This window comes from Alexandromys fortis, unplaced genomic scaffold (genome assembly GCF_014885135.2).
Source record: "Alexandromys fortis isolate MF-2015 unplaced genomic scaffold, M_Fortis_MF-2015_v1.1 scaffold_80, whole genome shotgun sequence".
NCBI lineage: Eukaryota > Metazoa > Chordata > Mammalia > Rodentia > Cricetidae > Alexandromys > Alexandromys fortis.
In genome coordinates this window covers 8,553,735-8,579,257 of record NW_026068174.1, presented here as the reverse complement: position 1 = coordinate 8,579,257, position 25,523 = coordinate 8,553,735, and the positions used below count along the sequence as shown (strand labels likewise).

Genomic DNA, 25,523 nt, shown 5'->3' with positions numbered 1-25,523 from the left:
CGAGGGAGGAGGGTTTGGAGTTCAAGGCCTACCTGGGTCACATGTGGAATTCAAGGCTAACCTAAGCTCCTTAGCAAAACCCTATCTCAAAAGATCAAAGGGACAAAAGTAAAAATGAGGTTTTCTCCCGCCAGTGGCTCCCTCCATCCTTAGAGTTAAACTTAACCCTGACCCGCTCAATGCCCCATCCTGCTTCACTCCCACACCCCTCCCCCCCACACACACACCTTCTGCCTGCTCTCCTCACCTAGCCAGGCTGAATGATCACCGATTTCTCCAGCTGGCCATTCGCACTGACACATCAGTCGGCAGCCCATGTTTCTCTCCTTCCCAGAGCCACCATTCTCCAGATCTTGTCTACCTATGTCCTGTTCACCTCTGGATCTCTGGTGCAATGGCCCTTCCTCGAGATGTCAAGCAGGGGTGTCTATTCTAGGCCCAGGTGCTCTCTCCTGCTGCTGTCCCCACCCGCAGCCCTTGTAAAGACCAGTTAAGTGCCCATCTTCTGGGTTGAACTATGAGTACCAGGCATGGGGCAGTCTGCCTCATTCCCTCTGGGGCCTCATCATACACTAGCTTTCAGTATCAAGCCAAGGAGGACCAGGCGCAGCTGAAGCCTTCACTATAAGGGCTTGGAGACCAGGCCAAACCACGTGCATTGCAGAAGGCAGGGCAGGGAAGGAGTGAGCCAGAGCAGTGCACGGTTGGCTGTGCCTGGTCAGCAGGGATGGCTTTATAACCTTGTGTGTATACACATACACACACACACACACACACATACATACATGCACACAGGTGTGATAAAAATAATATGAGATAGTCATAGCATAACCCATCTCAGCCTTTTTAAAATATACTCAGTGCCATGAAGAATGCTCTGGCAGGCAGGTGGTGGTGGCGCACGCCTTTAATCCCATCACTTGGGAGGCAGAGGCAGGTAGATCTCTGAGTTCAAGGCCAGCCTGGTCTACCGAGTGAGTTCCAGTCCAGCCAGGACTGGGATTTGGACTCCCACACCTAAGGCTCAGGGAACACTGAAGAAAAGGGCCTGGAAAGACTGCAAAAGGCAGAGTAACAAATAGGGGGGTTACGGCGAGATTATATCTCCTAGGAAACTCAGACGCTACAACCATCAAGTCTCATCAACATGGCTGCCTAAAGAGGACCTGAACAAGGAGGACACCGCCAGACAGGCTGACATGGATGGACAGACAGGCTGACATGGAAGGACAGACAACAGGCTAACCTGGAAGGACAGACAGGCTGACACAGAAAGACGGACAGGCTGACATGGAAGGACAGACAGGCTGACATGGAAGGACAGGCAGGCTGAAATGGAAGAAAGACAGACAGACTAACATGGAAGGACAGACGACAGGCTAACCTGGAAGGACAGACAGGCTGACATGGAAGGGGAACAGCTCGCAAGGCCTCAACCCTGGACAAAGAGCTACAGGCAAGTACGGAACACTGAGAGAGGGACCAAGCCGTCCCCATGGAAGAGCACACCGACTGGTTGTTTAATGCCAGCGGTTCAGCCCTGAAAACATATACACACAAGTAATATTACATAGGCTGGTCAGGTTATATTTAGGGCTATATGTCTATACATATTCACACACTCACGTAATAACAATTAATGAAAAATGAGACCATGAATTTGAAAGCCAGCAGGGAGGGGTATATGGGAAGGTAGAGGGAGGAAAAGGAAGAGAGAAATTATGTAATTATACTCTCAAAAGTAAAAATAAATTCTTAAATGTTAAATGAGTATATCTTTTTTAATTGATCAGGGTGCTGCACAGCCAGGCATCACTAACGTCTAATTCCAGAACTGCCTACCCACCATCCTGAGAGGAAGCTGGTCTGTTGATATGTGAACAGCTAATACACTTTGTGGTTCAAAATCCAAAAATTTTAGAAAAGCCACTGTCATATCTTTTTTATTACTATTTTGCATGTATATATGTCTGTGTACCACATGAATGCCTAATCCCCATAAAAGCCCAAAGAGAGTGCTGGAACTGGAATCACAGGTAGTTGTGAGCCACCACGTGGGCGCTGGGAATCAAACCCAGGTCCTCTGGGAGGACAGTCAGTGCTCGAGCCCCTGAACCATCTCGCCAAGCCCTACTTCGCCTTGTCTTTGTTCCAATCTATCCAGTTCCTGTTGTCCCCTGAAATGAATTTTACACATCCTTTTGAAGTTTCTTTATGCAAATACTACAGAGAGTAACCCTTCTGTGGCTGTGGGCGGTGATTCTGGAGGGAATTTTGGGTTTCCCCAGAATCACCCCAACCAATACTTCCTTCTGTAAAACCTACATGATTCTTCCCCAAACTCTAAACCGTCTCAATGACTCTTGGTGGCTGAACGGCAGTGCTAGGAAACAGTGTCACACTGTGTCATTTAGAGGAAGGTGAAAAGAAAAGCGGTCTGTGACTATTCAATACAAGAACACTTTCTTTTCGAATAGTTCCCATCAAGTTTGGTAGACGCCATGAGGGCAGACCCTGAGGATGCAGAGGGCTCCTACCTGTACCGGTCATCACAAACACAAACTCTTGTTTACCACCACCCCCCCCTTTATTTCCACAGAAAAACATGCATCTGCTGCATCCTATTCTGCACCCTGCTTTCACTGTGTAAAGTTTTTTGGGAACCATTTGGTCACCGTCCAAACCGCTTCTGCATTCTTCAAGTGCAGGAGTCGTCTGTGGCGGGCGTGTGAAATAACCAGTGTGATCAGTTCCCTCCAGACAGGCATCTGCTGTTTCCAGTATTCTGCTACCTCAAATAATACCCAGACAACCCCAGGCGGTGAGCAAGTATGCCACCCCACATTCTGAGATACTCTCAAGGCGGTTCACTGTGTCAAAGGGCATACACATGTTTTCACCTTCCGGTGTGCGTGTTGTGTGAGCGCGCGCATATGTGTTTGCAATTCACATGCATGTAGAGGTCAGCGGACAACCTCAGCTAGCATCCTCAGGAGCTGCCCTTTGCGACAGGGTATCTCACGGGGCTTCAGCCCGTCAATTAGGCTAGACTGTCTGGCCAATAAACCCCTGTCTCTGCTCCCGGCGCTGAGATGACCAGCATGTATCACCATGTCTGGTTTTTTATGCCTGTTCTGAGAATTGAACTCAGATCCCCAAGCTGTCCAATCACGACTTCCTCTTTAGAATTTGTCTAGCTGGAGCTGTTAAAAAGTAGCTTTCATTCCTCTCTAGAGGTCAAGAAGCCAAAATGTTTTGCCCATGGTGAACTATAACTGCAGGTCCAGTATCACAGGAACAGATGACCCAGGAGGATAAAACCAATCCACAGACAGACACCAAGTCAAAAGACAGAGAGGGGCGGATGCAGATGGCCCTGGAGCCAGCTGTGCCTGAAGCCGAGTCCTTCAGCACATGGGAGTGCCTGCCAACAACTTGCTCTGTTTGGCTAATGAGGCTTTCTGGCTCTCAAGAGGCCTGATTAGTGCACTGCATAGGAAGGGAAATCCCAATTTGCTTATAATTGGAGAAATGGGTAAAGATGCAGATGTGGCCAGAGGCTGGGAGGACAAGCAGGAAAAAAAAAACATAATATTGATGAATAGTGGTCGCCGCTGAGTCTCTGCATGAGTTACATGTTTTCTAACATATCTGCAAGCAACATGGATTTTAAAATACATTACAATTAAGAACTAATAATGCCAGCCTCAGGCTGGCATGAAGCAGCAGCCCCGAATGAACTTGGAGAAAGGCTCTGAGCCTTGCAGTGGTCAAGTCGGCACTGAAACCCACACTGCAGGCTGCCCAGCCCATCAGCACTTGTGCTGCCCAGCGCAGGGTGAGCCAGTAGGTCACAAGAGACACTCCTCTGTCACCAAACCCAAACCTTCACTCAGGTGGCCCAGACCCCTCTCAGCCATGGCGAGCCTCTGGAGACAGTAGAGTCCCACACAGTCCATGAGCTGCCGCAGCAGGCAATGCCCGGATGAAAAGGTGGCTCACACAAAATGGCCCAAGGCTTCCTGGACTTCTCCCTGGATGTGGCTCACCTTACCATAAAGAGAATGTAAGATGGGGCCGTTAGGGAGCATTCGAGAAGACTGTGGCTTCCTTGGGGTCCTCAAGGCACAGGGGCTCCAAACACACCTCAGTTCTTAGAGGCCAGACTAAGGACACTGTGCCCACCCATCTCAACTAGAAACAGAGATCCTCTCATTTGCTTCCCACATCTAGGTTCTGAATGGCGTCTGTTTGAGAATCTTTGTTTTCACTATTTCAAATACTTTAAAGTATGAAATTACACTGTGATGAAACCATTGCTGCTATCCATTTCTAGAACTTTCCATAGCCCCTACTAGAAACTCTATATCCACTAGCCAATAATGTGTCCCACATTAGGCCCTGATCATCTATATCCTACCTCCTGACTCTGAGTTTGCGTAGTCCAAGCATGATTATGCTGGAGACTAAAGAGCTATGTACCCCTAAATTCATATGAGTTCCTACTTCCCCAACAAAGTGATGGTCTCAGTGGGTTGCTAGGGCAGAACTGTCATGAGTGGGGTCTATTCCCACAGAATCTCCCTGTATCTTCCTCTATGAGGACATAGTAAAAAAAAAAAAAAAAGATGGCCATCAGGACAGGAGAGATGGCTCAGTGGTTAGCTGGTTAGCAGCACTGACTAATCTTACAAAGGGTCTGGATTTGATCCCAGCACACACATGGTGGCTCGGAGCATCTGCGACTCCAGTTCCAGGGAATCTGACACCCTCTTCTGGTTTCTATGAGCACTAGGCATGTATGTGGTGCAGTCACAGAAGCAGGCAAAACACTCATACACATAGAATGTTTTATGAAAAGGAGGAGGAGGCAGAGGCACCTTGGGTCAAGAAGCAGCCTTCACCAGGTACCACAACTGCCAGGGCCTTGACTATTCCATTCTCATCCCCTAAGTGGTAATACATAAATGTCTGACTTAAACATCACATTTCTAATAGCTTGTTACAGCAACCAGAACAAAGTAAGGCAAAAACAGAACCACGGGGACCTGTCTCTCTGTGTTTGGCTCATTTCACTTACCATAATGTCCTGATTTCCTCCGTGCTGCAAGACGATTCCATTCCATTTATAGCTGAATAGTATTCCACTGTATGGCTCTACCACATCCTGCTCGTCCGTCCATTGCTGGGGGACACTGGTGTTGCTTCCATGCCAGCCTGTTCTAATGAGCCCCTGCTTTCAATTCTTTACATCCTCAGAGTAAACTAGCTGAATAAAAGTTTTGTTTGCAGCAGTAATCCCACTCAAGAAGAAATAGAAAGTATCCAATAGTCCTCTCTCCATCTCCCAGCAAGGAAAACTAGGGCCACCGACTGAATGCTGTAGACATTCTGCATTTGTATCTGGCCTCCCTAAGTTTCCGTGAGGCTTCAGGCTGCCACTCTATCCTAATGCAGTTTTGTGTTTTTGTTATCCAAGGGTCTCTACCTCTCAAACTCTGAGACTGCTGCTGGGCCTGGTCCTCAAACAGGGGAGTGGATCACACAGAGACAGCTCCATTCTCAGCCAGGGTCCTGGGATCAAAAGCCTGCTCTGGTTCCCATGATGCATTAGCAAAAGAGGATGAGAAGCACTGCCCAGTCCTGGAGCTGAGGGTCCAGTGCAGGGCTCACCTGTTCCCTCAGCCAGGGTGCAAGACAGTCACATGTCTGACACCTCTGTGTTCAGGACAGGCTCAAGAAAAGAAGTTCAGAAGTGCTTACCACAGAAGACTAGGGACCCCAAGCTGCTGTGCCTACCAGGGAAAGAAGCCTCGCCCAGCACAGCCATCATGCCCTATATCAGGCAGAGACCTGCAGTTGAGCTCCCAGCCAGACACACAAGGTCAAATCAAGATTAAGACCAGCTAGCCCACCTGGCCAGGAGACAGAGCCATTGTGGGGGTTTGCCCACCTGGCCAGGAGACAGAACCATTGTGGGGTTCACCCACCTGGATGGAGACAGAGCCATTGTGAGGGTTTGCCCAACTGACCAGGAGACAGAGTCACTGTGGGGTTCGCCCATCTGGCCAGGAGACAGAGCCACTGTGGGGTTCCTAGCTGCCCACTGTCAACAGCACACCAACTTCTTCAGGCTGTCCTTCCTTTGTTCTCAGCCAAGCAGCTCCCCTCCCAGAACCAGGACCAATCACAAAAACAAAACCCTGACTCCTGGAGCCAGGGGTATCCTATTCGTCTAGTCAAAGATCAAGGGTAGGGGTGTGCCCCACTAAGCCCATCTGAACTGTCCCTGGGACATCCACTGATGCTGGAAAACAGGCTGCTCTTTCTATATAAATGCAAACTATAAATCTCCAGCCTGCAACAAAGCCAACCCAGGAAGTATAGCCTAAGGAAAAACCAAACCCAAAAACCGAATTTGAGTCTGTATACTGCCATGCCTGAACCCCCATCCCCTTTAGCTTGCCGGTTAAGCTAGGGTCAGGGCAGGGGGACCACAACACCAAGACTCTTTCTCTTTACATTAATTAGAACCTAAAACCAAAAGATAGTTACTTTGGGAGGGGGTGTTTGCTTGTTCTTATTGGGGTTTTCTTTGTTTCTTTTTTCTCTCTCTCTCTCTCCTTTTTTTTTTTTTTTGGGGGGGCAGGATTTCTCTGTGTAATAGCTCTGGCTGTCCTGGAACTTGCTTTGTAAACCAAGCTGGCCTCAAACTCACAGAGATCCACCTGCCTCTCTCTGCCTTTGCCTCCCGAGTGCTGGGATTACAGGTGTGTGCCATCATCACCCAGCTACTTTTTTTTTAAGATTTTATTTTTTGTTTTGCTTTTTTAAAAATATTTATTTATTATATATACAATATTCTGTCTATATGTATGTCTGCAGGCCAGAAGAGGACACCAGACCTCATTACAGATGGTTGTGAGCCACCATGTGGTTGCTGGGAATTGAACTCAGGACCTTTGGAAGAGCAGGCAATGCTCTTAACCTCTGAGCCATCTCTCCAGCCCCTTGTTTTGCTTTTTATAAAGACATGGTCTCTCTATGTGACCCTGGCTGTCCTGAAACTCACTATGTAGACTAGGCTGGTCTCGAAGTTAGAGGGATCCTCCTGTCTCTTCCTCCCAACTGCTAGAATCAACACTACCATACATGGATTTTTCTAATGTATATGAGAGCTTTGCCTACATGTATTTATGTAGGTGCCCAAGGAGACCTGAAGAGGTGTTGGATCCCCTGGAATTGCCATGACTGCCATGTGGGTTTTGGAAACCAAACCCAGGTACGCCACTCCACAAGAGTAGCAAGTACTCTTAAGCACTGAGTCATCTCTCCAATCCAGAGCCTGCTGATTAATTCAGATAAACTACCAATCAGAATTGGGTATGGTGGCTCATACCCATAATCCCAGCAATAGGGAGTCTAAAGCAGGAGGACTGCCACAAGTATGAGGCCAGCCTGAGCTGAAGAGTGGGGCCTTGTTCCAAAAGTCCAAATAAAAACCAATCAGCATAAAGCTGTTTGGGTTGAACCCCTGCCGCTCCTCAAGGGCACAGACTGTCTGTGCTCTGCTTAACTGAACTGCTAGGGTACGAGCAGCACAGAATAGCTTCAGGAGCCACACTGCCTGACCCTGCTCTGGGATGCTACTCAGTGAGCCAGAGGAGGCAAAGCCAGCAAGCTTTTCACTGCCTAACCTGGCCTTCTTTCCCTGACATTCAACACCAGCTACACACCTGCAGCCGGCGTGCCCTCAGGCCACCCTGACAACCTCATTTCCACTACTCCCCAGGTGAAATCCACACTACAGTCAACCCAGGCTCTGCGGGTGCATCCTGTGCCCTATCCACCTCCATCCCCTTGCTGGTGCTCTCTAGGTTAGGTGCGCCCTGTGCCCTATCCACCTCCATCCCCTTGCTGGCGCTCTCTAGGTTGGGAACACCCTGCACCCTTTCCCACCTCCTGGATATCCTGTCCACTTCTCATGGGCCACCTCCAATGCCAACAACTGCACGCTGTCTTTCTCGGGGGGGGGGGGCTCCCCCTGACTTCTGACCTCCCAAATACCCCTCAGATTCCACACTTCTTTGCCCTAGGTTCCCCCTCACATCCCAGGTCTCTCCTTCTTGGGTCAAGAGGGTGGTCTTGTCCCCCTGAGCCCTGTCACATGGTACTAGCACACACCTGCATTCCACAAACACCAAAAAGGAAGAACACAGAGTTTGGTATTTAGAACACACCCCACTTCCATGAAGGGCTGCAATTTGCATTTGTATTTAAGAGAGGAACCAGCCTGCGACACAGTGAGGGCGAGAGGCACTTTCCAGAAGTGAGGTACTGTACAGGGGACGGGCCATGTGGACCCAGCTGCCTCTGTTCCCATCGCTTGCCCCACAGCCTGTGTCCAGTCTCCACATGGCCATGCCCTTGGTAGACCTTCTCAGCTGTCAGTCAAAAGCCTTTCCTGGAACACCTGCAGGTCCTCTTTCCAGACAGCCTGTTTCAGTTACCTCTTGATTTGCAGTTTCTGCCTTTGCATCTTGGGTTAAATATCTTATTAAAATATATGTCCTATTAAAATACAGAACATGTGGGTAACTGTGGTTGCAGCCAGCCCTGCAATTCCTGTCTAATTAGTGAGGACAGCTGCCTGGCAGCCAGGATGCCCGTTAGCATTTCCGAGGTCTAACATGACACACCCTTTCCAACTTGATGCTCCCTCACCCCTCGGCTTAGACCTGCTCTAGACATCTGTTCTGTCCCTTCCTTATACATGTGTGTGTCTGTGTGTGATGTGTGTGCATGTGTGTAATATGCTCAGGTGCCACGGGTTTGATGTTTGTAGTTTTGTCATGAGCCTGGTCCCCTGCCCTACAATGCCCTTCCTGCGCACTGAGAAGCAAGTACAGCAAGCTAAGTACTGCAACCAGGGCCACCACACACTGAACAGCAGGAGAAAGGAGACAGAACTGGGCACCAGACTGTCCCAGTGCTGCTACACAAGTAGTGACAGGAAACACTACGAAGAACAGACAGGATAAAAATCATTGACATACAGGGAACAAAACTGAGTTAGGTCCAGGCACCATCCCAGTGCATGGCCAGAGTTGACTCCATCCAGGCTCCGAACCCCCACCCCCTCTATATTTCCTTAAGCTTACGTAATACAATGTATACAGTCTGCCACAATTTCTGTCACTGTCTATGAGGGTCATTCCTGGGGTGAGGGAAGAGGAAATCCAAGGGCAACCCCATCCAGCAACCCAGCTCCTACAGCTCGGCTGTAGGTTTCCTTGGTCTAATCACAATGCACCTATCCCAAGCCAACAGAGCCAAGGGACACGCAAAGCTGGGGTGTAACCCTCAGGCTTAAAGAGTTACCCTGACAGCTCCACCCTAGGCCTCATGCCTCGCACATGCCACATCCTGTGTGTCATTGTGACAGATAGCACTGTGCGCAGGTGTGGACACGTGGAGAGGGTCAGTGAACAGGTGGCCAGCATTTTAGGGAAGGCCCCAGCAACACTGCCAGAGCTACTGGTTTCTCCGGGGAAGGCTGATATAACAGTTATAATATGAAATCTACGATCTTAAAATAAAAACTTAAAAGAGGAAAAAAATAAAGACAGGAAAATTTCTGTGACTTCAAGGCCTGCCCGGTATACCTAGTTCCAGGTCAGCCAGAGCTACACAGTGAAAACTTGTCTCAAAAAAAAGAAAGAAAGAAAGAAAGAAAGAAAGAAAGAAAGAAAGAAAGAAAGAAAGAAAGAAAGAAGGGAGGGAGGGAGGGAGGGAGGGAGGGAGGGAGGGAGGGAGGAGGCTCAGTAATTAAGAGCACAGGCAGCTCTTCTAGAAGACCTGAGTTTGATTTCCAGCACCCACATGGCTGCTAACAATTGTCTGTAACCCCAACTCTAGGGAATCCAATGCCCTCTTCTAACCTCTATGGGCACCAGGCACCATGTCCATGGCATACATGCAGGCAAAACACTCATACACATCATAAAATAAAAATAAATAAATCTAAAAAAAAAACAAACCAACACCAGAAAGCCGAGCAGTGATGGCACACTCCTTTAATCCAAGCACTCAGGAAGCAGAGGCAGGTGGATCTCTGTGAGTTCGAGTCCAGCCTGGTCTACAAGACAAATGAACTCGACACGGACTCTAGAGGATGGCAGTGCAGGACTTCGATTCTATACCATCCTCCTCCCTATATCCACAGCAGCCACCACAGTGTGTGCGGCAGGGGACTCTGCAGGACCCCCCTTTCTGATTTCCACCTCAGGTGCAAGCTCCTAGGTGGCAGGGATGGCACCGCCGTCACAGTGAAACACAGGGGACCCCTACTGCCACTCCAACTATACCCTGTGACTCAAATCTGTTGATGGACCGGGGATAAGAAGAATGACCTCACGGAGCTGTCAAAACTGCTTTGCTACCAAGAATACTCGCCTGTGACCCAGGACCCATCATCACGCCCTGAGTCTACCTTACAGCATTCAGTATGGATAGTAACAATCTTTACAGTAAAGAAACAGAACAAGGCAAAGGCAGAGAGAGAGAGAAGGGAGGGTGTCTCTCACCAAAAGGCCTGACCCTTCTTCCTACAGAGGAAGCAAGCTAACTCCAAGGCTTGGCAGGGCCAGCTATCTCGGGGCATACATGGGGCCAGTGTGTCTCCAGAGACGTCCCCAGATCCTGGAGGGCTCCAGGCAGGACTTGGCTGAAGCACCAGCCTTCATGAAAGAGTGTGTTCACGGCCGATAAGCTTAAAAGCAAGTGACAATTTTTCAAGGCACCCTTGCTCCAAGGGCAGTGAATAATCACGGCACTGGCTCCAGGTTCTCACTGAGTATGTCTGGAGAAGAGAAGGTCAAAGCAAGTTCGCTCAGCCCCAGAAATCAGGCTGGGTTCTCTAACACTGTCCTCCAGAGAGAAGACCCAGGGCTCCCATTCACAAACCCCAATCAATGTTGGGCTGAGCACAGCGGCACAAAAGTCTAAGTCCAGTTCCTGGAGGGACAGGGGCTGAAGAATCATGACTTCAAGCTAGCCTGGGGCTGGACAGCAAGTTCCTAGCAAGCCTGAGCCACTGAGACAGATGAGGTTTTAAAAGAAAAAATCTGTACTTTTGATCTGGGTGGTGTCTACTCAAGTCAAAGTTCATCAGGTCAAGGAGTGTGCCACTGCGTGTACTGACCTACCTTGTACGCTCGCTCAGAAGCTACACGATGGAAGGAGAACCAGCGCCCACAGAGCTGACCTCTGACCTCCACATGTACATCCCAGCATGTGCAAGAGCACACACACACAAGATACATGGGAAAATAAATAATAAAAGCACGATACATTGGTTCGTTACATGCCCCATGCTGGCCTCCATAGTCCTGGGACACTGGTGTTTTGTAGCTCAGTTAGTCTGTAAGAAATTGTCCCCAAATCTCAGACACTTTCACCTCCCCTTCCCGATTTTCCCCAAATCCTAGTCCCACCTGACAATGACTTACTTCTCTTAACAATTTTCTTTAAATTGACTTGCAATTTTTGACTTAAATTTGCTTTTTTAAAATGTTATGTAACTGCCATACATGGGAAGCCAGCATAGCTTGCCAGAATTCATTTTTCAAAATAGCTATTAAAATAAATAGCACTTGTCCACCTGAAAACATCTTGCCTACCTCAGTTGCTTTTTATGGCTTGGGCAGGCAAGAACCTTGGTTGGTAGGGAGTGGGGTTGTGGACGGATGGAGGCCTCCACTTAAAATGACTTAAAACCTTCCCAGGCCCTTGGGCAGTTCTCGTGTGCACAGAAGGGATTCTCGTTGGTTGAACCAGGCAGGCCTGGCAAGCCCTCTATTTGGCAACACCATGGTAGGCAGCCATCTGTGCTCCACGCGGACTCCAGAGACATAAAACTGTATTTAGAGAGAAAGATGTATTAGCTAATGGCAATTGTTCACTAATTCAGACGCCCACCGGCCCCTCTGCCATAATGAAGGGAGTCTGCTTTTGCCTCTCAGGCAGCAGCTCCAAGAGGAGAGATCTAGGAATCCAGGGCCCAGGACAGCCCTGGTGCCCTGCCTAGCCTAGGGACAGCTGGGGCTGAGCCCATCTCTTTGTGGCCATGGGTCTCAGTATTATGCACAGGCAGGGAAGGGGTCGAAGGAATTATGAGAAGATGAGCAAGAGTGACCCATCCTTTGCCTTTCTCCCTGAGGTCACACAGAATGACCTGAAATGAGAAAGGAACACCTTGAAACCTGCCTCAGAGAAGCAATGCAACATTGATGGGCAGTTGTGGACACGGGCAACAAAGCACGTTTTACTTGGGGAAGCCACAGCCTCTCAAGCCTCACTCTACCCATTCAAGAAGTATCCCACCACACACCTCCTACTCTGGGCAATGGAGATTCAGCAGGGTCACAAGTGAGTCCAATGGTCTTGGTCTCCACTCACAGCCTGAAGAGAGAGCAGTAGCTATAATAGTTATTGCATAAACTGAGTGTCAGCTCACATAAGCACAATGAAACGATCACAGAGAAAGCAAGGGCAACTGAAGTGAGTGGCTTAGACTGCCTGGCCTCTGGAGCTTTGGAGGGGGTGGGGCAGGGGTTAAGAGTCCAGGGAAGGAAACAACAGACAATTAAGTCACAAACAGCAGGTGCAAGGGGCCTGGGGCAAGAACATACTGACAAGTTCCAGGGACAGAAGGGAGGACTCTGCAGCAGAAAGGGGATCATGGGGCATGGTAGGAGGCAGGAGGAGGTAAGATCATCGTTGGCTTTCCTCTGAGATAGAATGAAGAACCAGAGAAAAAGCAGAGCCTTTCTCTATGGGTAAAAGGCTTGATTTTATGTGACTCTTTCAAACTCCCAGATAAGAGCTAAAAGCAAGAACACCAAATAGAGCAGTAAACTAATATCCCGAGCCTATAGAGTTGGTGCATACCCAAAACCCAATACTCAAAAGCCTAAGGCAGGAGGACTGAGAGTTCAGATGACCCTGGGCTACAGAGTGCGACTCTATCTCAAAAGCAAACAGTAGTTCAAGAGAAATCAAATCAATTCATTTATGCCTTGGATTCTGTCCATTAAACTCCAAGGGTTTGACTCTCAAATGCCCAGAGAGATTAATCACTGGACACTGGTTAAAAGGTAATATTTGATTTTTTTGTTTGGTTTGGTTTGGTTTGGTTTTTGTTTGTTTGTTTGTTAGTTTTTCTGAGACCAAGCTTCTCTGTAGCTTTGGAGCCTGTCCTGGAACTAGCTCTTGTAGACCAGGCTGGCCCCAACTCACAGAGATCCGCCTGCCTCTGCCTCCCGAGTGCAGGATTAAAGGTGTGTGCCACCACAGATCAGCTGAGATCTTTGTTCTTTAAAGCAAGAACAGCCAACCAAACATCAGATGTGAAGAAGCAAGAGACTGTCCCATCAGAAACAGAGGGCCCAGCTACCTCCCAGGACATCGTTGGGAAGTAGATGGGTTCCTATCCTGTACCCCTTCCAGCTTTGGAACTCCGGAACCGAGAGGCCTGGGCTCCTGGACACCGCACAGTCTCAGACTTTGTATCAGCCAGCTAGCTTCCAAGGCTTACTCCAAATCAAGTCTCCTCCTGGACAGCAGGTGCAAAGTCCAGGAACAAAGCAATCATGGCTGCTAGCTCACCAAAATAGACACCAAATACCTTCAGCAGTATATCATGCAATCATGGCAGTAAACAAAGGAGCCAAACTCACCCCTGACAGAGCCTTTAGTCTAGACCTACATGATAACTTACAGGTGACATGGCAGACGGAAGAGCTTGGTGAACAACACCAGGGGTCTCTGACCACAGAGGCCTGACTATGGGAAACTTCAGAAGCTAAGGTATGGTTCCATGGTATAGCACTTGCTTAGCATAAGAAAAAAAGACAAAGGAGACAGAGGGGGCTCATTCCTTCAATAAACAAGTTGTAATGAAAAGAGAAATAATTGGAAGAGGAAATTGTACAGATTGAGAAGTACACCCATCACACTTGATTGCCTGAATATTGACTCAGAAACCCTTTTATGACAATTGGGGAAATTGGAATAATGACTAGATAGATTATGGAATTACTGTGGAGCTGAGACGATGGCTTGGTGATTCAGAGTACTCCTGCTCCAGCAGAGGCTGTGGATTCAGGTCCCAGCCTCACCACAGCAGGCTGCTCACCTCTATAGCTCCAGGGAGCTGAAGCCCTCTTCTTGCCTCCATGGGTAATCGCACACATGTGCACAGACCACACACAGACACGCACGCATACATATAAATAAAAATAAATCTTTTATAAAGAGCTTACTGCCGTCTTTGGAAAGGTTTGATAACTTTTTAAGGATACTTATCTTTAAAGCACAAACTGAAACCCGTCTCAAAAAATGCAAATGGAAGAAGGAAGTGATCTAACATCTTGGATTTGCTCAAACATAATCTTTGTGAGGAAGCGGGATGGCTAATGAATGAACCAAGACTGACCATCGGTTGATGACCACAGAACTGGCTACTACACCATACACTTCTCTTTACCTTTGTCAACTCCTGAACGACCTCAAGGCTGCAATGTGGTTCAGTGATAAGAGCATTTGCCTAGCACACACAAGGTACTTTAACATGCCCAAAAGATTCTATGTTATTTTTTTAAATAAAAACTAAGGAAAAGCAGGCTTTTTCTAACAACCTATACAGAAATGCCCCTGTAAGTTGCACCCCACAAAGAGAAATCACCCTCAGAAGATTCTCTGCCCCACACCACTGCCTGCCAGCAAGCATTTGCTAAATGACAAGAGAAGCCATGTTTTCCTCCTTGGGATCTCCAGGATGGGAATGTTCCCAAAATAACTCCCTCTGTTTGTTGTTTTGTTTGTTTGTTTGTTTCATTTACTGCTAACTACCTTCTGATTCAGAATGTCACACCCGGGGCCACACCAACTTCACCACATCTGAATTATGAACAACTGCCATTAGCTAATACATCTTCCTTTCTACCAAAGTGTCGCTGTACCCCCAAAACTACATCTTCCCCACCACCGACATTTTTCATAATACTGGGGGCTGAACCTAGTCCCCCACACATCGGCACACATGCTGAGCAAGTGTCCTACCACCGAGCTGCATCCTCTACCCCCTCTTTACTTGGTTTAGGGTCTCACTAAATTGTCCAGGCTGGTCTTGAACTCACTCTGTAGCCCAGGCAGGTTTTGAACATTTGATTTTTCTGCCTCAACTTCCTGAGCAGCTTGGATTACAGGCCTGTGTGACGAGGCCCAGCTTCCCGCCACCCTCACCTAATGCTACGAAGAAATACTCTGGGCCTTGCCTCATCTACCAAGCTCTTCTCGATGAACCCATGTTAAAGGAACTCCTTATGCTGAGATTTCAAGCTACAGTATCAGAGAAGATGTCAGATTCAAGTCCTCTCAAACACGGTACTGATTTGGAAAGACTCCCTGTGACAGAACCTTGCAGGTAGCCAAAAGGGGAGAGAACCTCCAGGGTGTCCCAAACTCTGGAAGAGATCTGCTAAGACTGAGAAACTGGGCTGGTGAGACAGCTCAGAGGCCACCAAGACTAATGACCTGAGTTCTAGCCACTAGACCCACAAGGCAGAAAGAGAGGACTGACCTTAGCAAGTTGTCCTCTGAATTCTATACTCCAGAGCATGCACTCCAGAGCATGCACACATACACACACACTAAATTAGCATAATAATTCTTTAAGAATGACAAAGCCCATGCTCATTTCTAAAATGGGTAAATTGGGACTGGAGCTGTGAGCACAACTCTTTAGGACCTACCAAGAGATCCTGGGAAGCTCCTGGTCCCTTGCCTTTGGGACACCTGCCTCAAGGCCATCTTCCCGGGCACAGCAATCAGCCCCTTTGTGTGTTATATTTTCAAGCATCATAGAAAGAGGATGACAAGGACCACTAGAGCATCCCTGACAGTCACACATCACCATTGCAGCCCCGAAGGCAAAGAGCCCAGAGTGTTCTCTGCATATGCCTGTCAATTAGAGGTGCTGGGAAGATCGATGGATGGATCGAGCCTCTGGAAGGATGGGGAGGGGCCTGAGTCTGAGTTGACCCCATGATGAGAAGGGATGGAAGGAAGAACTCCGCAAATTTAACACCCAGCACGGAGTTTAGGGAAGGCTTAGCAAGAGCTAGCAGCTGCCACCTGCCCCCAGATTCCCTGTGGCCAGCAGGCACCTGCAGAGCAGGGGTCAATAGTGTGCACCACAGATTCCAGACACTTAAAGATACAGAAACTCCAGAATAAAGCAAGAGAAGACACAAAAGCTACTTTACACCAAGATTAAACTGATCCTCTCTCTGAGGAGGGTAAGCGCAGGGCCAAAGGCATCAGGCTATAGCAACAGAAGCATCAGATGAAGCCAAGGATGGCGGGGGCAACTACTGTCTGCATGACTGGCAGACAAGAGCATCCACAAAGGGCAGATCACCATCAGGCATCCTGAACCCAGCAGAACTCTCCCTGGGCCCTGTCTGCTACCTCATGGGGTACCCCCAACCCATGTCCATCTCTCTGCCTCCTTTGCCTGTGCACAATGAGCCTTGACCACTACTGGTAGGGTTGTAACCACGAGACATCTTTCCTTAGTCGGCAAGGGCACAGGGCCTGTTAGAGATGGGAGCCATTCAAACCACATCCTCTTCATCCATACTGTGGGTGAAGACATAGCCTTTTTAGCTACATCCCCACCCATAGTACAGCACCTGAGCCTAAGCAAGCCCTCTGTGTGCAGGCAGAATGTGAAGCACAGGGGGCTGAGATCTGTATCATCACCTCATAGCCAATAGGCGAGACAAGGCTCATCACATGGTCCGTCTTTGGTCAGGTACTGCCTTCCCTCCCATCCTGGTACTTGGGATGGACCCTCATGCTAGGAAAGTGTGTGACCACTAACTGAATCATATTCCCAGTCCATCCTGGTCCTGAATTCACGCTGAAGCTCAGGTTGGCCTTGAACTTTTGATCCTCCAGCCTCAGCCTCCAAGGTGGTATCCTAGGCATTGTCTGCCAAACCCAGCTAAACCTGCCTTTCTATGGAGCACATTTTCTTTTTCTTTCCCCAAAGCAGAACCCTGAGACCAGCCATCCATCCATCCTTCTAGTGCCAGGAGGTTATGGCCCATTCATGTCTCCTCTACAGATTAGGTGGGAAAGGGAAAGAAATCAAGGTCTAAAAGCTAAAAGGTTCCAGACCCAGAGCACTGGGCTCCTGGGTCTCCCGGCAGCCTTTCTACTGAACACCTGTGTTCTCAACATCAGACACCCAGAATTCACTGGCCATATTCGGTATCACTTATTTTTTTAAGATTCTTTTTTATTTTTATGTACGTGTCTATGCTGGAGGGTTGCACAAGTGAGTGAAGGCGCCCTGGGAGGCCAGAAAGAGGCTTCAGATCCACTGGAGCTAGGCTTACAGGCAGCTGTGAGACACCCTCCACACCTCACCCTCCTCACACATGGGTGCTAGGAACTGAACTAGGGTTCTCTGGAAGAACATGAGATACTTTTAACCACTGAGTCAGCTCTCCAGCCTTGCCTTGACACATATTTTTATTACAACTGCTTCAACTGAACAAATACATCCTCAGGATTGCCTACAGTTAAGTGATGCCTTATGTTATTGCCACAAATGGAAATATATAAGTTCCACTAATGGGAACTAGAAGGGACTCCTGAAAACAAAATGATCTCCCCTCTAGGCAGACCCCCCTCTCCCACTTCAAGAGCTTGAACCAGAGCACTCTGGTGGATTACAAAGGGAACGTAAGCAAGGAGCCAGCGGGTTGGTGGTGGCACATCAGGAGGCAGAGAAAGATGGATCTCTGTGAAGTCAAGGCCAGCCTGATCCACAGAGTGAGTTCCAGGACAGCCAAGGCTACACAGGGAAATCCTGTCTCAAGAAAACCAACAAACAAACAACAAGGGGGAAATAATCTTGAGGCCAGAGTACCACCATGCTGAGCTTTCCCTTTGAAGGAATCGTGTGGACTGGTAGGGAATTGGGAAGAACTTTCTTAGCAGATGACTCAATGTTACTTCAGACTCAACTACCTTAATCATTTCCCTGGCATCTCATCCTATGCTGTGGGAAACATCTCATTAATCCACATTTTTGGAGAAATGGGAACAAGAAGAACCAGACACGACCTAGACCATATTCTTAAAGCCCTCCTCTTTGCTGCTCAACACTCCAGAGACAGTCAGTCACCACCTATGTGTCTGTGACGGTAACACCCGTGGGGGTGTATGGGAAGGTGCGGCACTACCCAACCCAAAACTCCTCAAGCAGAACCCCTGGAAGTCAGGCAGTAGGTTCCAGTATCCTAGGTTGCTAGAACCCTAGCATAAAAGTTAGGTTATGGCAATAACCTACAAGAGCAGGTCTCTGGGGTTTAGTGGCGTCAAGTCTGCATCTGGAGGCTGGAGCCCAGGCAGCTGCCTCAGACTCTTACACACACACACACACACACACACACACACACACACACACACACCAGCTCCACATGTTTCCCCCTCCCCAACACAGATGTCCGGGTGTCCCTGAAATAGCTTGAGAAAACAATCTTTAACGCCCGGGAGCAAACAGAAGAGCGAGCAGTGACAAGAAAGAGTCAAAGAAGGGAATACCCAAAAACAGACACGGTGGGGAAGCAGGGGCTGAGCCACCTCCAAACTTGGTCGTTGCCGGCACCCAAGCGCAGAACACGCGGAGCCAGGCAGGCAGCTGAGGGTTCAGCCAAGTTGCAGAGAAGCTTGGGCTGAGCCAGTAGCTCTACACTCTCCCCACTGCAGGCTTTGGGATGGGTACCTCGATCTGCAAAGCCAAGGTCTAGGAGCCCTCTGACTCCGCTAGCGTCCCGTCTGAGCCAGTCAGCCTTTTTCTTCTCATCCAAAGGGAGTCAAAAAGAAAAGTCTACCCGAAAGAAAACTGGAATTCATCGCAAGCGCGGAGGGCAGGGGAGCAGGATGATGCTAGCTTTACCTTTTCTCTTTATTCTGCTTTCGAGATTTGTGCAGGAGTCCGATGAGCACCACGGCGGCTCGGATCCCCGCCTTTCGGCAATGCATCCTCCCGGCCGGCTGGGACATGGCGAGGCCGCTGGCGGTGCCCGGCCGCGCCCTCGCCCGCCGCGCGTCCCCGCCGCCGCCCCGGCTCCGCGCTGCCCGCGCCCCGGCCTTTGCCGCCCGCCTCGCATGGGCCCCGCCCCACCTAGGTGCGCCCGAGGGTCAGGTGACTGGGCGCTCACTTCCCGACGACCTTCAGCGTCTCCCTGGGGCCCGCGGGGCGGCCGGTGTGCGCTCCCCCAGCGCGGGCATTTCCGAGGCTCCGGGCGCGGTTGGCCAGCGGCTCCGGGGCTCCCGCTCCGACGCACCGCCCGCCCCGGCCCCGCCCCGGCTCCGCCTCCCGCGCCGGGGCTGCTGACTCCCCAGCAGCCAAGACAGGGTAAAACAGGAGACCCAACCCTCGCGAAGCAACCCTAGGGAACTCAGGCGGCGGGACTCTGGAGAGCAGGCGACACGACCCTAAGGAGAGCAGGGAATCGGGTCATGGCGACTCGATAGTGCCGGGAGCTGCGGGGCTCGAAGCCCGAGTTCGCAGTTCGCACACTGCCCTAAGAGCACTGTTCCCCGTGCCCAGTCCCGGTCCCTGTCTCCCGAGCTCCGCCAGCCACCTCAGGCTCCCTCCCCAGGCTGACGCACTCTCAGGCCGGCGCTTCAGGATACTTCTCCGATGCTGTCACTGGCTTTATAACAGGGGAGAAAAAAAACACACGGAGAAAAAACTGCGCGTCCGCCACCACCCCGTCACTGTCCCAGATAAACCGCCTTTGCGAACAAGCCACCGCCTTGGCCCCCAGCCCCAGGGTCCCACTCTGGATAGTCACTGGGATACTCCCGAGACCAGTCAAGAATGGGGAGATTTGAGGAGAGCGATCAGGAAAGACGCCACCTCCCGTAGCACCACTCCGAGCCCGCGAAAGGATGGCTGTGAGCGATGCTGGTAGGACCGGCCTCCGAATTGAACAACATAGGGTTGGTGATCAACTTCACCCGGGTTTGCCTCCTCCTAGAGTACCAGGTTAGTCGGCGAGCCTCAAGTCCTGCGCCCGCACCCACCTCGTCCGACCCTCAGATCTCCAGCACACTGTGAGAAAGCTCCATCCTGACTTGATCACAAAACGTCGCAGCTCTTAGTTAAGGAAGGGGCGGTAGCCTGAGCCCTAACAGCAACGGGCTTCACTCAAGAGTCCCCCCTCCTTGATTACTTCCATTTGCTGCAGGGGGCCTCCCAGCCCTCCCCACCACCCGCCCCTTAGCCCTTGAAGCGTAACTAACTGCCTTGCCTCCTTGGGGAAAAGGAATCGGGCATTGGGGTGGGGGTCGGTGAAGGGAATTAAAACAAGCCAATTAGCCCATCTTTGGAAACAGCCCTGTTGGGGCCAAGAGGTCCCTTAGCAATTTCCCTTGTTTTTTACACAGTCTGGTGTTTGAGCAAACAGAAAATACAGACAGGGAAGAGGACTGTATCTGAGAGCGGAGGGGCCTGCAAATGAACTCCAGGGCCCCTGGCTTTGTCTGGACTCTCCACTCTCCACTTAGTACTAGAGCTGGGGCAGAGAGAAGGAGCCCCAAGGTGGCTCCAAAATGCACCTGGTCTATTTATGAAGCATCCATTAGCAATGGCCTTGGGCCCTCCTGAATGGTGGGGGATCAGAGACACAGTCACCGACGTCTATTTATAACCGGACTGGAGTGACCCCCTGGCCCCACCCATGGGATAGAGCTAGGCAGCTGCAAGGATCTCACTGGGGGTGACTTTAGCATCTGCCTAGGGGAAAGAAAGAGTGAGTGTTCTCAAATGGGGAAACATAAATAGCCCCAGCACAGACAGGGTGCAGGGCCTCTGCATCCCCTGCGATCACTTAGACCTCCAGGTTAGTTGACAGGCAGCTTCAGGACATGGCAGGGAGGGCGGCCCAGCGTAGGGTATGTTTTATCCATGCACAGAGAAAAGCATAATCTGACTAGAACGTCCATCTGGTGCTGGTGAGCAGTAGAAGCAGTTCCCACCCATCCCCCACTGCCTGGGAGTTAGTTCAGGTCAAGTGCCCAGCAGGTACAAAGGCATGAGACAAAGGTGCAAAATCTCTCTCCATCAAGTAGGTTTCATTATTGATTCCAGTTTGGGGATTTGAGGTCTTCTCAACTCCTTCAAAGTCCCGATGGGGAAAAAAAATGTCTTCAAAACACCAGCAACTTTTAGCCCCTGGTCACTGGAGCACTGAACTGATGCTTCCCATGAAGGGTGGAGCCCTGTTTCCGCCCTGTCACCATGCCTGTCAGCAATCGGATTCCTCCATAAATACCTGCTTCATCACCCACAGCCCAACAGACCCATGTAATGGACCCAGGAAAGACAAAAAGGCCAGGAAAGCAATGCCAGGGACCACTTGTCCATCTCTCCTGGGTCTGCTGCACCATCGGCATCTAGTAAGCAAGTGGATCCAGCTCCATGCAAGAGATGAGTGGGAGACAGAAAAGGAAGACGATCCTTGGGCCGTTGTTATCCAAACAGGTCATTGCTAACTGCAAAGAGCCACCACGTATTTCCGACAAGCCCAGACAGTGTGGCCCAGACAGCGAGCCCCAGGACCCGGCCATTCCCGTGTCACCGTCACAATTATTTACTTATACATGTGTTTCCATCACGTCAAGTTGCTTCTTTACTGATGCTAAATCATTGCTATAAATATGATAAAAACAAATGGACTTATTCTATTCTACCTCCATCCTGATCGTGCACGCTCAGAAAAACAGGTAAGTGTGAGGAGTCAGCCAGACATTTGCACCAAACCAAAGATGAGGTCGTTGAAGAAATCAGAGTTTGAAAGAGAAGTGAAGCTGGGGAGGTTGGTGGCACACACCTTTGATCCTAGCACTCTGGAGGCAGAGGCAGGAGGATCTCTGTGAGTTCGAGGCCAGCCTGGTCTACAGAGCGAATTCCAGGACAGGCTCCAAAGCTAAGTGAAAAGAGAACATTTTTCACATTAGTGACCAAAGGTGTTCTCGGGTCATTTTGGGGTAGACCAAGAAAACTGCTCATGTTCAGGCCAGAGGGAATGAAGACACTGAAGATAGACGTGGTCACAGGAGGGGCTCCTTTGGGGCCCCACCCATCCCTTGCTTACCCCCAGTAGCATTCTCACTCACCATCCCTAGAGCCCACAGTTCTCAAAAACAAAGTGCCAGGCAGCTGGCAGCCTGGGTCTCTGCCTCAGTGCAGGGAAAACCCAAAGGCTTGTGGGGCCTCGGAGGGGGAGTGCAGCAAGCAAGTTAATCACGAGCGGAAGACAGACAGCTGCGCTGCCACTCAAAGGGCCAGCGGGTTCAGACACACAGACACGCATGCCTGGTCCTGAAGAAAAGGGTTCCTGTGGCTGGAACCCGACTGCGGAAGCCCGTGAAAGCCAGGGGTGCAATGAGCACCCCTGGTCTCAGAAAGACACTCCCTCCCACCTTGAGTTGGCACTGCCCTGAAGCACCAGGAGCTTTTGGATCCAGGGTAGGGCCAGATGTCTCTAGATGCCATACCCCTCCATTTCTGCCAGAACAGTCTCCAGCTATTCTCTGCACCACCCAACCTTAAAGGAAAAGCAACAGTTTAAAAAAAAATTACGTCAGACAGCATAGGACAGCAACAACACACTCTTCTACTTGGGGGACATGTGTGTAGGTATACACTCACGCTGGAGAAATCACTCCTAGGCCTCCCTCTGGGACCTCGCACTTTGACAGGGACCTCACACCTGTGCACTATAAACAGGACTGACTTCCTTCTTAGCAGGTACACTAGCGCCCCCTCCTGGATGGCAGCGTGGTTAGCTACACTATCAGAGGAGGGAAAGAAAGCTCGAGAGGGAGACAGGAAGGCAGACGGAGGGTGGGAAGAGGGAAAGACTGAGAAGGGTCATTCGAGGTGGGAGAGCAGTTTCCATTTTGAAATGAGAGAGAGGAAGAGTCTTTGCCAACACACCAACTCTCCTCTCGGCAGCTAACGGCTCCTCCCAGAGCTGGCAAGCGGCCCCTAAAAGGGCCCATACCCAGAGTGACAGCTACAGGAAGCAAGCCATCCACCGGCAAGACTCCAAACAAGCCTTAGGAACCGCTGCCCAGGCTCAGGCTCCCAGAGTCACACAGTCCTGAAGCAGCCGTCCAGTGGGCAAACCATCCCAACAAGCAGAGGCCCCGCCCCCAAGCCGGCGCAGTTTTTGGAACGGAGTCTAGGAGAGCTTGTGGTATTTCTGAACTCCAAGGGCAGGAAACCACACAGAGGAAACCCACAGATCCCATTCCAGCTGGGCACCCAGCCCTCCACATCCCTTATGTGCCCAGAATCTAGGGAAAGCACTCAAGGTGTGATTTCAATCAGAACTTTTCAGATATCTATTTGGGGAGTTAGCGAAAGAGTGTTTAGAAGGAAGACAAGAATGCTTAAAATACCGCTTGAATGTCTGAAGATATTTCCAGTTCATACGCTCTCCCTCTCTCCCTCCCTCCTTTGCGGATTTTTGGATTTTTGCTAAGCTGCATGACTGATTTTTTTTCCCCAACTGGAAACATTTGAATGAGATTCTTTTTGTTGTTGTTCTCTTTTTTTCAAGACAGGGTTTCTCTGTGTAGCCTTGACTGTCCTGGAACTCTCTCTGTAGACCAGGCTGGCCTCAGACTCACAGAGATCCGCTTGCCTCTGCCTCCCAAGTGCTGGGATTAAAAGCATGCACCATCACCCGGCCTCTGAACGAGTTTCTTTGGGGAACCCAGTTTCTGATGAACATGAGGCAGTGCCTTTTAGCATAGAGGCTCTCCAGAGATCATTCCAGAAAACCAGGAGCTTGTGTGATGAAGTGGCCTACAGCACTACCCTTCTTTCCAAGGTTCCCAGGCCCCCATCTTGCTGATCACAAAACTCTCAGCTGCTGCTACCTGCTAAGTCACTTGCAACCAGACAAGTCTCCAGGGCTGAGTGGCAAGTCTCTGCGAGGCTGTCTCTCCATAATATTAGTAACATTGCTTAGCAACAACACCCTTCGAAGCAAGAACCAGCAGACTCTCCAAAAACCTTCTCTGCCTGGCTCCAGAAAGAACAGAGTGGATTCTAAGACATGTATTATTTATATACTACTCCACACGCCCAGCCACTGTCTGGGAGATGGGGAATTATACTTCTGTGACCTTGTGTTTGTTTGTTTGCTTGCTATTACTGTAACGACCTTGGCTGGATGTTTCTTTTAGAAGTCTTGTTGTACTGTCCTTTTCAAAGGCATGTAACCTTTTTATGGTGATGCGAAATTGTCCTTATCAATATCAGCTGCTCTAGCAAAGTAAGTGCAGTTGCGGGCTGGGAGCCATCGAGGTGAGTGGCCATTTGTGCCTGCACTTAGTGGCCCCAAAGAACTTTGATATGAAGACACTTCAGCATGAGAATCGACAGACCCCCCCCCACACGACCCATCTGAACTAGAATCACCGTGACTCTTCCACCCCATAAATGAAGATTGCACGGTGTCATCCAAAGTCCACGGCGAGGATTCTATGACCCACTGGATGGGTTTCATAAAGACTGCATGAAAATGTATAAAGCAGTCCAGCGCTGGTGGTGCACACCTTTAATCCCAGCACTCTGGAGGCAGAGGTGGGTGGATCTCTGTGCGTTTGAGGCCAGCCTGGTCTATGGAGTGAGTTCCAGGATAGCCAGGGCTATTATATAGAGGAAACCCTGTCTCAAAAAAAAAAAAACAGTAAAAACAAAACAAACAAAAATCTTCCCTCCAAAAAAGAAAGAAAGATATATAAAGCAAATTTTATTCCATATAGTCAAATATGGAAATGGCAAATGTGTCAATCAACAAACTTTGATCCTCCCAATAAAATGTCACTCAGCAACACAAAGGAGCAAAACCCTAAAAGGTGTAATTGCATGGGTTCAAAACCATCATGCTAGGTACAAAGACACACACACACACACACACACACTCCATTTATAAGATGCCATTTATAAGAAATTTTAAAACAATCTAAAGCGCAAAATAACGTTAGAACAGTGACCACCTCTGGCTGTGGAAGGTGTTTGTGGTTGTTGACTGGCTGTTGTTATTAGATTTTCTTGTTTGAGGATTGCAGTTGTTTTATAATAACTTTTTGAGATTTTTTTTTTTTTTTTTTTTGGTTTTTCGAGACAGGGTTTCTCTGTGGTTTTGGAGCCTTTCCTGGAACTAGCTCTTGTAAACCAGGCTGGTCTCGAACTCACAGAGATCCGCCTGCCTCTGCCTCCCGAGTGCTGGGATTAAAGGCGTGCGCCACCACCGCCCGGCAACTTTTTGAGATTTTAATATAATTTCTTCATTTCTCCCCTCCTTTTCCTTTCTCCAAATCCTCCCATGCACCACCCTCCTTTTGTTCTCTTCCAG

At 49.7% G+C, this 25,523-nt stretch overlaps 1 protein-coding gene across 3 annotated transcripts in view; it reads right to left on the bottom strand.

The window, feature by feature from the left end:
* The window catches only part of Rap1gap2 (RAP1 GTPase activating protein 2), a 188,462-nt gene that overhangs the window by 119,828 nt on the left and 43,111 nt on the right, over positions 1–25,523 (bottom strand). The window contains exon 1 of one of the 3 annotated variants that reach the window (XM_050128777.1): positions 19,037–19,421. The exons of 1 other annotated variant lie outside the window; for it this stretch is intronic. In XM_050128777.1, the coding sequence (XP_049984734.1) occupies positions 19,037–19,143 (107 nt within the window). In that variant the 5' untranslated portion in view covers positions 19,144–19,421. Of the gene's footprint in view, positions 1–19,036; positions 19,422–25,523 lie in introns of those variants that run through there. One more of the 3 variants, XM_050128782.1, reaches the window with a different exon arrangement.